This window comes from Neocloeon triangulifer, unplaced genomic scaffold (assembly GCF_031216515.1).
Source record: "Neocloeon triangulifer isolate White Clay Creek 2 clone unplaced genomic scaffold, ASM3121651v1 ptg000001l, whole genome shotgun sequence".
In the NCBI taxonomy this organism is placed as follows: Eukaryota; Metazoa; Arthropoda; class Insecta; order Ephemeroptera; family Baetidae; genus Neocloeon; species Neocloeon triangulifer.
The window spans coordinates 4,420,595-4,437,654 of NW_026775544.1; the positions used below are offsets into that span (position 1 = coordinate 4,420,595).

At 36.2% G+C, this 17,060-nt stretch overlaps 4 protein-coding genes across 5 annotated transcripts; all 4 read right to left on the reverse strand.

Annotated features, from left to right (window-relative positions):
- Positions 1-871: 871 nt before the first annotated feature.
- Positions 872-4,176, reverse strand: LOC132194079 (CCAAT/enhancer-binding protein). The gene has a single exon (XM_059615145.1). It carries the CDS (start codon positions 3,979-3,981, stop codon positions 2,872-2,874), a length of 1,110 nt encoding a protein of 369 aa, XP_059471128.1. The 5' UTR covers positions 3,982-4,176; the 3' UTR covers positions 872-2,871.
- A 2,216-nt stretch (positions 4,177-6,392) lies between these two features.
- Positions 6,393-7,809, reverse strand: LOC132193756 (bifunctional peptidase and (3S)-lysyl hydroxylase Jmjd7). Its single transcript, XM_059614624.1, has 6 exons — positions 7,682-7,809; positions 7,404-7,557; positions 7,019-7,335; positions 6,842-6,966; positions 6,624-6,782; positions 6,393-6,536 (listed from the first exon to the last, which is right to left on the reverse strand). Exons 1-6 carry the CDS (start codon positions 7,731-7,733, stop codon positions 6,420-6,422), a joined length of 924 nt encoding a protein of 307 aa, XP_059470607.1. The 5' UTR covers positions 7,734-7,809; the 3' UTR covers positions 6,393-6,419.
- Positions 7,810-8,468: 659 nt separating this feature from the next.
- Positions 8,469-11,217, reverse strand: LOC132192467 (programmed cell death protein 6). Its single transcript, XM_059612448.1, has 4 exons — positions 10,989-11,217; positions 9,886-9,992; positions 9,559-9,827; positions 8,469-9,130 (listed from the first exon to the last, which is right to left on the reverse strand). Exons 1-4 carry the CDS (start codon positions 11,030-11,032, stop codon positions 9,029-9,031), a joined length of 522 nt encoding a protein of 173 aa, XP_059468431.1. The 5' UTR covers positions 11,033-11,217; the 3' UTR covers positions 8,469-9,028.
- A 452-nt stretch (positions 11,218-11,669) lies between these two features.
- On the reverse strand, positions 11,670-16,672 carry LOC132205587 (clavesin-1-like). Of its 2 annotated transcripts, none has more exons than XM_059634729.1 (8): positions 16,519-16,672; positions 14,493-14,654; positions 14,270-14,429; positions 13,564-13,625; positions 12,718-12,911; positions 12,547-12,663; positions 12,394-12,487; positions 11,670-12,316 (listed from the first exon to the last, which is right to left on the reverse strand). In XM_059634729.1, exons 2-8 carry the CDS (start codon positions 14,650-14,652, stop codon positions 12,156-12,158), a joined length of 948 nt encoding a protein of 315 aa, XP_059490712.1. In that variant the 5' UTR covers positions 14,653-14,654; positions 16,519-16,672; the 3' UTR covers positions 11,670-12,155. The 2 variants fall into 2 exon arrangements, with proteins under 2 accessions (XP_059490712.1, XP_059490720.1); XM_059634737.1 differs by lacking the exon at positions 16,519-16,672 and adding an exon at positions 14,989-15,156.
- Positions 16,673-17,060: the final 388 nt, after the last annotated feature.

Sequence of the window (17,060 nt, forward strand, 5' to 3'; positions counted from 1 at the left end):
TGCATTAAAAGCGCTGACTTTGCGATAAACAAGGCTCAATCCCACCATCAGCAGGGCCCCATATATTAAATGGCATAGCGCAGTAAATGGATAAAGGCTTCCCGGGGCCCAGCCTGCTTAACGCGTGTGTGTATGTGTGACACACTTTCCCTCTCACAAACTGCATGCATGGTGGCTTTCAGTCGGCGTAACTTTATTATGCTGTATATCGAACCTTCATTTCCTACTCTGCCGAACCACTAATTCGATTTGATTACTCGCCTCTCTCTCTCTCTATCTCGCATTATATAATTGCCCCGTAACACTCACTCGTCTCTCGTTCTTTCTTTTTCTCTCACCATCAACCGTAGTCTGCCTGTCTCTATATTTATTTTGGTTCTCTCTCTGCTAAAATGTTGGCCAATCGTTTGTTATTGTTTGAATAAACTACTGCTCTCTGACACAATGCGCTGAACTTCATTTTTTGAACTTGATCTACAACCACCTGACGGGCGCATCCTCCTCTCATAATATACACGGGGGCGAAATTATTCTTCTTCCTCAAAAATTGGGCACAGGAATGTCGGCGAATTTCCTGCTTGGCGCCAAAACGATGACTTGCTCTTTCGGAATTTTCCTCGGGCGCGGCGCACCTCTCAGCTGATAGTATAGTGATATGTAATTTTTTTACTTTTCTGTCCCAGTTTTATGCTTCAGAGATGTAATTTTCAATTTAATTTTTACTGTATTATGTTTTTGAAACATTTGCAAACAAATACCATTTTATTTCAATGGCAAAACTTAATTTTAATTTTTCCAACTTTTTATTTTTCATTTTAATAGTAATTTTTATGCAAGGGAGAGTTTTGTTTTGGAATGAAAAACGTTCGGCTTTTATTTTGTATCAAAATATATTTTGTGCACTGATGAATTTGACATGTCACACAATGGTTAACACTCACCATGGCATTTTTTTATATATTTTTTTAAAGATCCTAATTATGCATGTGTGTGTGTGGGGGTTGCCTATGTACATTAATAAGAGTAATTAGCGCAGTTATATCAAAGAAATAAATTACAATAATCCAGCTTCAGCAAAAGTCGCGATATAGAGAATTCAGAAAAGGGCTGCTGTGACAGTGGCGGTCAAGAGAAGCACAAAATTTCTCTCGCCACACTCCACTTTTTGTATTTTAATTTTTTTTATAGATTGTATATAAATACACTGTTGTATACAATAATGAGACTATTATCAAAGTTATTAAGCTATATGCATGTTTGTAAATTTTTTTTCTTCTTGTGTGTCGTGTGTGGGTGTGTGTGTCCCTAGAGTGTGAAAGGGGGTGTATGTGTGAGTGTGCATCTCGTAAACACTACATTTATGCAAAATACTGTACAAAATCGATTTTCACGAATGAGGATTTTGGTTTCGTTTGGGTACGTTCACAGATTGGTTACACATTTTGTCACAATATTAGGATGAATGATTGGCAAAAAACATTTCGAGATATTACCACTCCGCGAGATTTTTCACCATTCACATTATTTTATATAATTATTATTATTACATTTCGTGCGTGTGTTCTAGAATGCAGATCAAGGGGCGCATGATGAGGTCAGGCAACGAACGATTAATTAAAACCGCGAGTTATTAAATGTATTTGATTAATTACCAGTCCCGATATAAAGTCAAGTCTGTCCAGCAGGATGGTAATTTATAATTTTTGGTGCGAAATATCCACTTTTTTTAGTATGTATACATATTTTAATATATAATTAAAGTTTAAATCTTTATATGTTTTAGAGCCTCGCTGTACAAAATTTTGTTTTGTCTCTTTAAATTGTAAAAATTACCTAGCAAATTTGTATCTCTCGAATATACTTTGATCAAATACTTAGAAAATATATCATATTTTTTTTTCTTTTTCATTTTCCGTGTGTGCCTAATATATGAATTATAGAATCGCTACAGCAAATATACACGTATGATATGATCACCAATTTTTCCAACATGCTCGATCATGATCACAAATTTCGCATTTAATTATAACAATTATCAATTTTGGACCGGAAACAACGTGTATATGTGATTGATTCGCTGCGTTATTATTATTATTATTTGAACAATGAAAAAGTCTTAGCGCGCAATTGAAACATAGACAACTTGTACTGCTGAACAATTAAAAATTCAACTACGTTCACAAATCTGCGAGAAAAAGTTTTAGTTCTTCGTGTTCCGCTACGAAATATTACAATTTTTTTCTATAAACACCACATTTAAATATTACACTCTAGAGCTTAAAAATTCTCCTCTCGTCATTCGTATATTATGTACACTTACATAGAAAAAAAAACAGAAATAATCATCGCGGGGCGGAAAATTGGGGCCGGCGGGGGCGGCACGTTTTGGCGTGACTTTGACTGACAGTCAAAACTACTGGCATTTCGACCGATATGCTACGCTAATGTAATAATAACACACTCTACGTATCAGACTTTCAATATGAAAAATGGAATTTTTATATAATATGCAACCGCGTGTGTTTGTATATATGTGCGTGCCAGTCAAATCAGCCAAAACTTACCAGCTGGGCCGTCGGCCGTCGCTCGCTCGCGCACTCTCGAGTCCGTTGACAGAGTGTCTCTCTCTTCCAAAAAGGATCAGTTCGCGATTGTGCATCATATATATAAATCAAATATCTCAACAAAACGGCGAAAAAAAAAACAACTGCGAGTCTCAGGAATATGTTGTGAAGAATAAAGTCTTTCTTTCAAAAGAGTCCTCCGGCAGTCCGTAACATACACACAGCCACATCCAAAGTATATAACAATAAAATTAACTCATTAGAACCCTGAGCCGATCGTTTCTCCGCGAATTTCGGGGGACGTTCTTCAGCCGAGGCCCAGCGACTGGTGCTGTTGTTGTATGCTCTGCAGGTGCTTGTCAATCTCGCGGTGCAGGTGCTCGGGAAGGACGCCGACGTTGGAGAAGAGCGAGCGCAGCACGTTCAGCTCCTCGCTCAACAACTCGATGCGTTTCTGCAGACGCTCGTTCTCGCGCACCAACAACTTGACCTTTTCCTCAGTCTCCCGCGAACGCATCTTCGCCTTTTCCCGCGACTTACGCACGGCAATGTTGTTGCGTTCGCGCCGTCTCCGGTACTCGTCGCTGGACTTGTCCACCGGTTTGCCGGACGGGTTCGGCGTGCCGGCGTGCTTGCGCAGGTTCTTGTGCGAAAACGACGACGACTTGAGGCCCGAGCTGTGCAGGTGCATGTGCGGGTCGCCGCCCATGCCGCCGGTCGACGTCAGGGTGGTGAACGTCGGCCCGTTCGAGTTGCTGCCGACGCTGGAGCCCGAGCTGTAGGGCAGGCCGGCGGGCGAGTAGCCGCCGCCGACGGGCGGCGACGCGTACGGGACACCGCCGGGCGGACACTGGCGGAAGTCCTGCGGGTCGACGGGCTCCTCTTTGATGGGCGGCACGTTGTTGTTGTCGTTGCCGTACGCCGCCCCCGAGTGCACGGGCTGCGGCATGTAGGCCAGCGCGGCGCGCGAGTTGTAGGCGGAGGGCGACGCCGGCGACGAGCACGCAGAGTTGGTGCTCGACGGCGGCGACGGCACCACGTGCGGGTGGTTCAGGTTGGCGGTGTTGTTGTTGTTGTTGTTCTTGTTGAGCTGCTGCGAGTAGTCCTGCGTGGCCTTGAGCAGGCCGGGCAGTTTGGTCTGGCCCGAGAGGATTTCGGAGAAGAGATTCTCTCCGAACTGGCTGTCGTCGATCAGATTCTGCAGCTCCAGCGAAATCTCCTGGGCGCCGATCTCGGTCAGCTCGCCGCCGTTGCAGTTGTTGTTGTTGTTGAAGTGCAACAGCTGCTGCTGCTGGTGCTGCTTGAGGGCGGCCAGTTTGAGCGCGTTTCCTCCGTTGACGAGAACACTGGCGGCGCCGCCGGCCGCTCCACCGGACAGTTTTTTCACCTCGACCGAATCATACATGGCAGCGTCCATCGTGCAACCACATAATTTGCAAACACACTCTCACTAACTGTCCCACTGTGTCGCAGCGAAAAAACTTGTAAAGTTTGCTATGTCCCTTTAACTCTCTCGCTCGTACGGACGGAGCGGCGACGTGACTCTCACTCGACTGACGGAGGCTGAATGCGATTTCACGAGCGCAGCTGAGTGGGAAAAGGCGAGTGCGTGTTCGCCGGCCCTCTCTCCGTCGCCTCTCCGCCGCCGATTCCCCCACTGGACACTCTGCCGAGGCGCGCGCGCGCGCACCTCGCCCTATGCACTCAGGTGCATCCCCGGCGCCACCAACCTGTCGCCCACCCACCGCACGTTTCCGCAAAAAAAAAAATGCATATTATCCTTAGCTCTCGCAGGCAGGTATTTTATTGCACTATTTTCCGAACTGGAAAATATTGTTTTATTCTTCTCTTCGACTTTTCAATAATTCCTCAGTTTGTTGTTGAGTTTGCACTCTTCTTCCGCGTTGCTGACCAATGCACATTATTTGTTTCGCCCCGGCTGTTTGTGCAGCGCGTTTTTTTCAGTGATTATTTTTTCCAGCCAAAAGCACAACTCCAAGCACGCGCGCCTCCAAATATAGATTATTTTATAAAAGTAAAGCAGATAAACGTTAACAACGTTAACATGTTTGTGGCTAGTCGGGTGAAATAAGAGTTATTAAAAAAAAAAAAATCGGTTGCATATATAGTACATAGCAAATATCTGCAAATCCCATGCATAAAAAAAATTATAGGACGGAAAACATAAATCTTTGTATAGCTTTATAGAGTCTACTAAAAATTAGACACCAAAAATATTGAAAAGCTGCTGACAAAAATGTATAATAATAACAAAATATACAAATTTTTCTGCGCTTTCTTAAAAAATTAATTTTAAAATTTTAAAAATTGAAAAAAATGAGCCTTTTTTTATTAATGTATAATAATTAATATATTATTTCCTAATCTTTGCCAGGAAATATTCTCATTGTTACAAATACTAAATATCATCATTTAATAATTATACTATTTTATATTAAATTTATAAAAGCCAGGAACCAAAAATAACATCTTTGAGAAAAAATGTAAATATCAAATCACCATTTTTTTTTTTAAATAATTAACGTAAGTGGTAAATTACCAGGAAAAACTTTAGAGGTGTTTATTAACAAAATTCCAATCGACTCATACATATCGGCGATATTTACGCCGTGGAATGAAATTGTTTTCCCGGGATGCATTCTTACGTCACCAACTTCGCATTTAAAAAAAACTGATAACAATTCATGTGGATGATAGTGAATGTGTTTTTCTGCCCCTCCTACAGAATTATCAACACGCACGCTTTTTATTACAATTCTGAATGCAATTTTTGTCACTTTCACTGAATTCACAATCGATTCTTGACTTTCTCAATCAACTTACAGATTAAGATTTTTGTTTTTAATCAAAAATTATTATTTAAAAGATTCCTCCATGTCTAGATAAAAAGCGAATAAAATGTGGATAATGGCAACTGGGGTACGAGTTATAAAATATGTATTAAAAAAATTCGGAAACCGCCAAAGACGTTCTGAGGAAACATCATTGTTTGTGGTGATTTTCTGCTTTCTTCCCGCGCCAGCACCCACGTGTAGGAAATCCACCCGCAAGTTTGCCGCGTAAATAGGAAGCAAATAGGAATTCCCTCATGTAAGCAGATAATAAAATTTTCGTGGTAAAGAGGCGCCGCGTGAATCACGCACACGTCGCCTCTCAGCGATTTTCGCCCGGCGTTATGCAATTCATTAAATAATTGTTCCCCATTACACAGTGATCCACTTTTGTATTCAGCCGACCATGCGAAATTCACTTCCACAGTTCACAGCGCCGAGTTCACAGCTCGGATAATTGTGAGATACAAAGAAAAAAAGCGCGGTTTTTCTTTTCAAGTCGAATTAAGTGATAAGATTTTTTTCGTAATTTAATTCTCACTTTTAATTTTTTTTTCTTCTGACGAAATTTTCTCGGCTCTTTGCAGTACAATCAGAAAGTAAGATTAGTCTGCGCCTGGCTCGTCCACCAGAGGTCGACACCGAACAGTGCAGCGCTGTCTCGATTTTGCGTCTCAACAAAAGCAACAGGAAAACTTGGGATAGATAAAAATAGTTTTGCTGCTACGTGGCAACAACAATTATTTACCATTACATAGATCTATGTAATGTGATGGAAATTTGATGGTTAAAATTCCAAAATGAAAAAATATTTTTGAATAATTTGGTTTTTAATTTGTACAAAAAGTACTAAAAAATTAATTTATAAAACGATATTTAAAACATTATTATGTAATCTGAGTTACTAAATAATGCATAAAAATATAAATAATGATACAATTATAGTTGAGCGAATTCAATGAAACTGACATATATATTTTTTCATAATTAAAAAAAAAACTATTTATTTTATCACAGAATCGGAGCAAAGTTGTTCCAGCATGGAAAAGTACGCGTATTTGATATCAAACTTCATGTCGTACCAGTAATTGACTGCTATGCAACCGTGGCTTTGCGAAACCTTTGGAATTGAACCAAACATTAAAACAATGAATTTTTTAACATTTTATATAATTTTGAAATTAAGATTTTAAAATTTCTTAAGTACCTGATGAAACCATAGCGATGGTAAATACAGCATATCCCCTGCCCGCACTTTCGCAATCAACTTTTTCAGTCGAATCGGCAAACTTTGATCTGAATCAGGACAAATCCATCTTGTATGATCTTCATTGGGAACAATTTTGAAGTCTTTCGTACTTTTTACCTTAAATTTAATTTTAATTTAGTAACACTGCAATTTGGAAGTCATTAAAGAATCACAACCTCGTTGAATTTGGCAACAGGTAAAGTTTTGTACGGCATTCCGGGGAGATCAGTTGGGGGACTCAGGACAAATTGCTTTTCGCCCTTAATTACGCAATAAATATTCTCATAAGGATCTTTGTGAGCTGCAAAATTCATAATTAAAATCTCTGAAATTTGGAAATGAATTGATATTACTGGAAGTTATCGCTCTTTTGTCGCCGAGCCAGAAGTTGGCCGCGTCCGGCATCTGTCCGAAAGCCGACGTTGCCCAGTCAATGTCCGGAGGGACGTCGCCAATTAAGGTTTTCATTTCGCCGGTTAGATTGGAATTTTGTTGTTGCATGTAAAAAATAGGATTGCATTGCGAATCATCGTCTAAACGGTCCAGAAAGTCGGAAAACTGCATTTTCCGCTCTTCGGGCAACATGAAAAAGTGTCCGTCGTCGGACACAGCGTCTGCCCATCCGTTCGGGGTCACGGCCACGGTTACGTTTTGCCCACCGATTTTCTCTCTAAAAGCAGAATCGAATTATTCTTGCAAATATTGTAAACAAATTTTGTTCTTTTCAATTGCTTCAACCTGAGGTATTCAGGTGACCACTTTTCAAAAGCAGGGAAACCCCTGGCCGCATTTCTAAAGATTACGGGGACGTTGGGCGAAACCCACTCTCGATGGAATTCGAGAGGGTCAGGAGGACCTTCGACCTCGGCAACGTGGTCACGCAAATACAGATCTGCGGGGTGGAGAAGAATATTCTAGAATAATTTCACAATCAAAACGAGTAGGAAAGGTCACGCGTTTCGCAAGCGTACAGAGTCTAGGACTCAGAAAATCGGAACGAAACAAAAGGTACTCACCGTTCGCGTTTTCCTGCAGGATTCGGAAGGCCTCGGTCACCTTCTCAGCCATTGTCTGGCCACAAGAAGGGGTCAAATTCGTAGGGCAAGGGCTGGACTGTTTTGGTTCCAAACTTGCACATGGTGCTTTACTTTGGTTTGAATTTCGCGCCTCTGATCCGAGCCGCGATAAGAGCTAAAAGTTTGATTTCCAACCGGTAGATGAGGTACTATGCAGGACATTTATTAAAGGAGAGAGAGTTGAAAATTATGAAATTATACATATTATTGTATATTATGTATCTAGATAATTTGGTACGATAATTTTTTTTATAATATTTTATAATTATAGTTTTTAATGTTATAAATCATGTAAAAAATATTAATTGAAATATTTGAAATGAAATTTAGCAAAGACTTCTGACATTGATTACAAAACCTTTATTCTTTTCTATCTCTTGATTTAAATTTGGTGCAATAAAATCGTAGACTATCAAACAATTTTTAAATAATATAATTAATAAAGGTTTTGCAACTACATTCGTTAAGATCACTTTGATTAAAAATTCTTCAAACCTTTTAATTTTGATTGAAATCAAGAAAATTTGTTTAATTACTATTATTTTTAATTTAAATTATATTTTTTAATGAAAAAAAAATCATAATATCAAAGGAAATAAAGATAACCACAACCAGTCTAAACCCTTACCTTCAAAGTTCAAATATATATTCTTATAAACTGTTATAGACAAACGCCGCTGTAGATATGTCTCGTTGGATAAAATATAGGGAAAGTTTTGCAATAAAAGCAAAAAGAATTATTTTACACAATAAGAACAATACAATATTTAATATTAAGCCATTCAATCCATATTTTATAAGCACAACATGCTTTTCATCATATCAAATTGGAAATTACTAATGTAATATTATTTGAAGGCATCGTTTCCGTGTAGAATAAATTAAGTCTACATTTATTTCAAATTGCGGCTCACATTTGAATCACTTCGTTTGTTTTTTCATTTTATTTCATCACTTAAATTATGATGGATGGCGCAGAGATTTTGTTAATTGTGCTGAAATTTAAAACACATTGCAACCAAGAAACACTGTAATTCATAAATCTGCAAACTAAACCTGCTTTTAGCTTTGAGGAACAATATTTAGGTGTACATTTTGCTGAATACTGTTGAGCAACAAGTAGGTACTACGGATTTTTGTGTTCGATTAACAACGGTTTAGGTAAACTCTTTAAAGCCACAGCATTTGATATAAAATTTGAACATGACAATTTAGTTAGGACAATTATTGGAAATAAAATTATTGGCATCGTGGAAAGTTCGTTTTGATCCGTAGGGTGTCGGACTTTCACATCTTGGCGCTGAACACCATCATCAGGAATTGTTCATAGTGGATGGTAATCACTCCGTCCTGGTCTGTGTCGTACTGGCGGAATGAGTTTGTCAGGGTCTACAAAAGAAAAAGAGAAATGTATTTATTACAGCTGGAATTAAAAAATATACATACACATTAAAAATGATCAGACCAATGAATAGAAAACAGAGGTCAGAAAAGTGGTAGTTTTAGAGCCAAATTTCAACTTAAGCATTTTTACTTCTTAATTTCACAACCATTTAATTAAAAAATATTTTTGATTGGCTTAATTTGGGTTTCCAATGGGGATTTCATTGAAAGTTGAAAAAAATTGAGGGATTGCATCAGGATCGCATAATAAATTTTAATTAAAAAGGATATTTGAAAATTTTATCTTGCTCAAAATTTAAATCATTAATTTCTATTAATTTTCAATCCTGATTTAAAATCATCACTCTGGATTGGTGTGTAGAATTGAATTAAATTAGTCATGAACATGTTTATTTAAACAAAATTTAACTTACTGAAAGCACTACACTACATTGGATGAAATCATCAAACAAAATGGTCCCTGTGCCATTTCGATCAAACTTCCTCACGAGCATGTTGACGATGTTGTCGGACAATCTGTACCCAAAGGTGACGAGAGCCTGTTTCAGTTCAGCCTGGTCAATATTGCCCGAGTTGTCTCTGTCGAAGGAGCGGAAGCAGTTCTGCCAATCGGTCACATATTTCCAGAGAGCGCCAAAGTTGTTGAAGTCAATCTGACCGGTGTTGTTTCGGTCGAACATGCCTAAAGTAAGAAGAATGTTTAAATAGAAAATAATTTCTTTTTATTATTATTTAATTACCAATCATGAGGCGGACAGTCTCTGGGTTGAAAGGTGTCCAACTGCCGTTGGACAGGGCCTGCTGAAGTTCATTGGCAGAAATTGCACCACTTCCATCTCGGTCGACGCTAAAATTTTGTTATATATCAAATATAAGTTCTCTTTTAATATAACTAGTAGAGTAGAATTTTGCCCGCATAACATAATTTTGAAAAACCCGCAAAAAAACTTAATTTAAAATATCCGAGAAATTTAATCAATTTAAGTTTTTTATTCAAACACAAATATTTACAATGCGATTTTGGGACATAGTCACAAAGAAATTATAAAAAGCAACTCTGGTAAAAATAAAATAAATAAAACTGGTGGTTGAATGTAATAAAGTTTACGGAGATTCAGAAGGATGTACGTTTTTAACAAAATTAATGAGACCTAATAATTTGGAAATTTAAATAATAAATTGAGCAGATATAAAATAAAATTAGCACTTTCTTTTTTTTCAATTTAATTGTTCAATTGTTAGACTTTTGACACCAAGGTTTAAAGAAGGTTAGATTAGCTTTACTTTATAAGTTTGGCGAAATGAGATTAGGGGATTTTAAAATTTTACAACAATATATTACATTTTTGCATGTGGTATTAATTCAATTAATCTTGCAGGCCCTTATCAATAAACTAAATTCACGCGTCACAGAATAAACAAAAGCAATAATAATTCATGAATCAAATGCTGACAATGAGTCACACTAGACTCCTCTTGCGTCACAAAATGTTTCAGGCGATGTTCCAACATAATATGGTGCGTCTAAAAATTATCATTACTAATAAAGAACGTATAACAGCTTTTCAAATTTGTAATTTTATTTAAAAAGATAACATTAAAAATGAGACTTTGTTAATAGTGATTGAAATAAATTTATTTATCTTTAAAAATTGAACTAAATGATTACATTATAAATAAAAGCTTAGATTATTGCAATCATGAATATAATTTTGACAAATCTATATAATTTGTAGCTACGATTGCCACATATTAATTCAAATGATATTGGCAGGAAAAGACAAGTGTATACGTGTGGAAAAGTAGAACTGACTGCACTTTTTGGAGAACCGAAAAGTCTCACCTTCTGAAAATGTCCCAAAGAAACTCCCTGCTGGGCATTGCCATGGTGTGAGCTTCTCTAGTCGCGACTACGCACTGCGGTGGTCCAGCAAAAACCTGCCTTTTGTTTTCACTTCAGGGCCACGACTTCAGAGATACGAGAACAAATCGATTCGGCACTCACTCGGCTTTCGTGTTTTGCTGCCGTGTTGTCGACAGATTGGTTTTCTTTCCTCAAGGAAGGAAACATAAGGGGGCGTGCCGCAGAGTGCCCCCGAGGTCTTTGGGTTCAGCAGTGGGGCAAATCTGCGAACAGATGGCGCGCACGAGATACGGCAAGGCTATTTTCAGAGCTATATGCAACTTGCACGACACGTGTGTGTTCGAATTGCATACTTTTATGTTTGCTGTCACATATTTAAGCTATTTAATCAGCGTAAACATGAATGCAACAATATTTTACTTTTTTTCCATTCACGATAAGCTGAAAAATGGATTGAAATAAGAAAACCACTAAAAATTCAGTCCCATTGATCTTCACTCTTAACTCTTATACTCGTGTGGGAGGTTAGAAATAGATAGTAGAGACTATTGTCAAAAGATGCTTTATAAATAATTTTAATAATTTAGGAAGATAAAATGAATTTTAAAAAATCACAATATTTTGTGTCAAGGTATTAGATTGAAAATTACTGGTATTTTAAACAATTTATCTTTATATTTAATATTAATATATTTGCATTAAAACATAAAATTTTCAGCCTAAATGATCAAAATTGAAGAAAATAACACATACAAAAACAAAGGCTAAAAGATTTCTTAAATTTTTAACAGCTTTTTGTAACACTAGATGAAACATTTTTCTGAGAGTTATAAACCGCAGCGGAAACAAACAATTACTTAATTAAAAAGAGATAACAGCAAATTCATCAGTACAAAATGGTATTTTGGCTGATTAAGTTGTGTTGAGGTAACTTTGAACCACCTACCAACGGGAACTGATCTCATCAATTCCAGTGTTGGCTGGACAATTATTAAGATTAATCACTTATTTCACATTTATTAATTCGATTTTATCCAATAACGAATTTTCAAAGCATACAAATTTACCACTGATGTCTTTACTAATGACAATTTTTATAATATTCATTTAAAAATTTCACTTAATTTTAATCGATCTTCAACAGGGCTAGTCAACTTCGAGTTTTCTGAAGCTGCCGGTGACACCGAGCAAATCGTCATTCTGCGAAATATCCATGTTCAGTTTTGACCCAGGCTTAATGTTGATCGTCATTGGCTCCAGAGAGGCGATTCTGCTCTTTTGCGATTTCAGTTTCGCTTTGAATTGTTCTAGAAAGATATTTTCATTAATATTTTACTTAACAACAAAAATATAAATAAAATATAAAAGTCAATTTCAAACTAACCAATCATGTCCTTCATTGGGACACTTCCTCCATACTCCTTTGGAAGAATATTTATGTCGACCGCTTTTTGCAACTCTGCATTTGATTTATGAGTCTGGAAAAAAATCAGTATTTGAAATAATAATAACAATAATACTTTTATTTATCTTATACCTGAATTCGACCACGAAGTTTATCATTCAAAAGAGACAAGAAGAATTCAAATAAGACGTTAGCAATGCCCGGAAGGTTTACAAAGTGAGTTCCTTTTAATCGCATGGGAGTCGATTTCTGAAAAAGGCATTTTCTTATAATATACGATTATTGCTAAACTTTTTATTTTACTTGAATGCAGTTTATCAAGGAGCGCACGTCAGCAAAAGACCACATGCTTAGGTGGCTCATGGTGAGACCGTCCTCATCATTGACGTGCACAAACCCTCGCACTTGGCTTTCCTCGTCGTCCATCAAAACTTCGCACACCAAACTGTGAACTCTAGCCATTTGCACCGAGTTGAATTTCAAAGCGTCGATGCCCTCTGAAAGTTTTTGTGTACAAGAAAAACAAAGTTTAGTTGCAAGTATTTATGATTTTTTCCTTCCAACCAAAAGTTTCCAGTTTAAATTCCATTGGGAGGAAAATTAATTCGAATTTTATCAGAATGAAAGTTAAGAGTATGCAGTGGATAAAATCGTGTACATTTATTGTTTTTTTCTTTATGCTATATTAATGATAAATTTCACAAAATGATTTTTTTATAATGCGTGCGTTTTTACATATTTTAATAAAATGAAGATAGAAAATTAGTCCCTACATTAAACCTTTTTATAAAAAAAGTATGCAAATTAAGTTTTCAATAACACAAGAAATGCTTAAAAATATTTTATTTTTATTTTGAAGAATAATTTAATTTTTCTGCAACTTTCCTTCAATTAAGCAATTATCAAGTTATTGGCTAAAATCTGCTTTAATTGCATTGACTTGCTTTCCAAATTAAATAATTAGTGAAAGTGAAATGCTCCCAATACTATCAAAACTCTGGTCGCGTTATAACATCACTTTCTCCTTCTGCACTTGCACGACATTGAAATCAAAAGAGACCGGGACTTTATTGCCCCACAAGAATCTCCTATTCCTAATTCATTTAATCTACTTATTCGTCATCGGAGGCCAAATCTTTTAGGACTTACTTGGTCTCGTCAAGATAATCTGACGTCCAAAACAGTCCTTTTCTGGAAGTGGAATTATATACCTGAAAAAGAAGAAAAGTAAGGTGGTTTATATTTAATCTGATTCTACGTATATTTCTCAACTCTGGCGCTCAGATATATTAGGAAATTACTAATAAAATTGTATTTGAAAACTATTTGACATTAGGTAGCTAAGTAAATTCATGTATTAATGCTGTATCTGGTTGTTGTCATTTTGGAAGAAAATTAATTATTCAAGCTGATTTTATGACAATTTTGCTTGATATTTAATATTTTCATTGATTAATAATTTATAATTCATATAAATCCTGTAATTATTTAATTTTTTCAAGCAATTTGAAGTTTAAAAAATAAAAAATTCAGAAGATATAATAGAAATAATGTCCAATTTTAGTTTTAAAATAATTATGTCATAACATGAACCATAATATGAACATATTAGATTGAGTCAAGTTTCTTTTAATTCAAATGTAATGATATATACAATTTAATAAGACTTATTAAATATAAGTAGTAATGGAATTATTAAACGTCTCTACTTATAAATAAGTTGAATGTAGTAAAATAAATCATGTCATTTCTATATGGGAGTTTTTTATAATTAGGTATAATTAAATTTACAAAAAAATACTATAATTATTTATGAATTATTTTAAGGCTGTAAAATCGGGAAATTTTAGTTTACCCTGCATCGATGATTTCAAGCAAATCAGCTTCATCTACGTCCAGTTTGCGGAACCAGTGCGGGTAAGTTTGTCTAATGGCTAAGTACCTTTCCAAAAGTTCTTGAGCCTGCGGTATACTGAATTTGCGGCAGCGCAAAAACCGCAACAGGAAAACAGAGTCTGCAATTAAAAGGGCCAGTACTCTGGTTAAACACAACTGGAAAGGGCGGCGGCGGTTTATACCTGTGCGGCAGTTTTTGATGTCGGCGTTTTTGCTGAGCCACTCTCTCATCGCCTTCAGTCCGTGTTCTCGGGTTGCCTCGTCCTCGCGCAAATCTTGCTTTGCGAATTTCGCAGTGTCCGCGCTCAAGGAGCAAACGTAATTCTCTTCCGAAAGACCCATATCTGAAGAAAGAAAAAAACGTAAATTCTGCACAAACACAAACAGAAATTTTTTGGACAACCTAACATATTTTATTCCAGAAAATTTTCTCTCTAGTGCTTAAATTTAGATAGATTTAGATAGAAGCAGATAGAAGTCTCCGTTTTAATTTTACCAAATTTAAATTGCTTTAAAGTTCAATTGCAACACAAAATTAATTTTGCAAAATAAAATTGTAATTCTAAAACATCCTGATAAGCAGAGATAATTGATAATTAGGTTTGAAAATTTGCTTCCCTTTTTCAATCTTTCACCGAGTTCTAAAAATATACGTGGAGCGTTTTCAAATCCACTCACGTGTCTGTCCATTGCGACATAAACGAATTCCACCTTGGAACGAGCATGCACATTTATTAAACCCTGCGCGTCAAGTGGCGCATTTTAATTAACACTTCTCTTTAGAGAGACAAGAACACAAGAAGTAAGATAAGTTATAAAATACACTTGACGATGTCCCTTATTGAAGCTAGGAAAAGAAATGAGCGGCAATTAATCTCTTTTTAAATTAAATTATAGTGAGTTATTAAGTTTACGTATATCGCGCAACACACAACAACAAAAATCACAGAAAATTCTGATTGTTGCAAAGCGCTCTGATTTGGGTACTACTTTCATGTACCCAATCAGAGAGCTCAGCTCAAACAACTGTTTATTTTGGAAAAAGAAATGATTCATTAGGGCACAGTTTAAAAATTATATGATTAAATTAGCTGAAATTAAAAAAAAAAAAATTTAAAATAACAGTTATTTTAATTTTGGTGTAAAAAAAACACTACTCTGCATCAAATTCAATAATGAAAATTAATAATAAATACACAAATTAAATAAGTTCCAACTATTGTTCTAAATAAATCAAAGATATGGGTGCGTGTGAAAGAGATATATAAAGACAATAAAAAATTGAGGTCTCTTGCGTGAATTTGTTTCCAGTTTTCTAAATTTAACCAAGAACAACGATCTTGTCGGCCCGTGAGGCCCACTGGTTAAGGCTGACGTGGATGCTGCGAGATCAAAGTTTTTTTATATATATATTCAGCATATATCTGGAATGCTTTCTCCGGACAGATACTTTCTCTCGACCGGTGTCGCATCACTGCCTGTCTGCGTGCAAAGTAAGCAGAAGGAATAGGGAACTGACCTTCATTAAATGAACGGCCAACCTTGTTCCTTAAGCACTCGCTTTGTTAAACCTAGCGCTTCGTGTGTATGTTGTATGTGCACACCTACACAGACAATTAATGATCAAAAACAGTTATGCCTCTCAAAGGGAGAAAAATTGAGCTACATTTCTTTGAATTACGGCACGTGCGTGCTCGAATGCAAACAAAACTTTGTCCATTAATATTGAAATGAATTGTCCGAGTTGTCAATTATTTCACAACGGATAAGTTTTTATTGGATTAAATTTGATTAATGATGGCAAATATACCTCCCTTAATGCAAAAATAAAATTAATAAAATACATTTTTCATTTTTTGAAGGAAATACATTATAATGATTCAAACTGCCATTAATAATCATCCCAGCTTCCGAAAATATTCATATATATATTTAGAAAGCGCCAATTTTTTTTTTAATAACATAATATGTTCTAAGAATTCTTTAAAGTGATTAATTCAAAATTGTTTTACTCGTAAAACTGACTCTCTGTTGGTAACATTGTATTGTTAGCATCATTTACCGCTTCGAAATAAAGATAAGAATATAAAACGTGAGATATTTTGAATTCTGTTATTTACATGAAAAAATATGTAATTTGTGACTTGGATGATCGCTTCTTCTGACGATGCGAAGATAAAATGATATTTAAAAAAAATAATGTCTTACCGAAAGATTCCTTTGGAGAGCCAGATTCCGCAGGACGACTCGAGCTTGAGTCTTGGCTCGAATGAGAGATGATCTGCTGCGTCTTTTTTTTTTGAGAAAGTACCTGAGGAGTGCGCGAGCAGCCGAGGCTCTGCCACCACCACAAAGAAGCCCACCATCCAGTCAGTAACCTACATACACCCAAGCATAATAATTGTACTTTCTCCTGCGCCTGACGAAAGTAAAATTTTTCTGGTTGGCCACATGCATGTGCGCCAAGCAATCCTCAAGCAATGCACGTTGCTCTTCCATAACAAACAAATATTAATAATCAGGATGTGCGCGTGCAACGCTTGTACTTTTTTGTACATACGTGTGCACAGGAGAAAAAACAAAAATGCAATTACACAATTTGATATAATTTTACGGTTTGCTGCATGCTAATAATTATTGCGTTTTGCAAAATGAAAAACGCAGCAGAAATGATATTTTAAGTATACTAAAACAAAATCCTTTTAAATGGGTAATATTAATATATTTTGTGTTTTTACTGGTTAAGGTTT

What these genes read in the sequence shown, in the direction of transcription:
- LOC132194079 (XM_059615145.1), bottom strand. Translation starts at nt 3,981, where the DNA reads ATGGACGCTGCCATGTATGATTCGGTCGAGGTGAAAAAACTGTCCGGT.
- LOC132193756 (XM_059614624.1), bottom strand. Translation starts at nt 7,733, where the DNA reads ATGGCTGAGAAGGTGACCGAGGCCTTCCGAATCCTGCAGGAAAACGCG. An exon ending in TGGTCACCTGAATACCTCAG is followed by an intron (nt 7,336 to 7,403) that starts GTTGAAGCAATT and finishes TTCTGCTTTTAG; the next exon opens with AGAGAAAATCGGTGGGCAAA. An exon ending in CATCGCTATGGTTTCATCAG is followed by an intron (nt 6,537 to 6,623) that starts GTACTTAAGAAA and finishes TCAATTCCAAAG; the next exon opens with GTTTCGCAAAGCCACGGTTG.
- LOC132192467 (XM_059612448.1), bottom strand. Translation starts at nt 11,032, where the DNA reads ATGGCAATGCCCAGCAGGGAGTTTCTTTGGGACATTTTCAGAAG. An exon ending in GACTGTCCGCCTCATGATTG is followed by an intron (nt 9,828 to 9,885) that starts GTAATTAAATAA and finishes TTCTTACTTTAG; the next exon opens with GCATGTTCGACCGAAACAAC. An exon ending in AATGTAGTGTAGTGCTTTCA is followed by an intron (nt 9,131 to 9,558) that starts GTAAGTTAAATT and finishes TTTCTTTTGTAG; the next exon opens with ACCCTGACAAACTCATTCCG.
- LOC132205587 (XM_059634729.1), bottom strand. Translation starts at nt 14,652, where the DNA reads ATGGGTCTTTCGGAAGAGAATTACGTTTGCTCCTTGAGCGCGGACACT. An exon ending in CATCAAAAACTGCCGCACAG is followed by an intron (nt 14,430 to 14,492) that starts GTATAAACCGCC and finishes TTTTAATTGCAG; the next exon opens with ACTCTGTTTTCCTGTTGCGG. An exon ending in CCCAATGAAGGACATGATTG is followed by an intron (nt 12,317 to 12,393) that starts GTTAGTTTGAAA and finishes ATATCTTTCTAG; the next exon opens with AACAATTCAAAGCGAAACTG.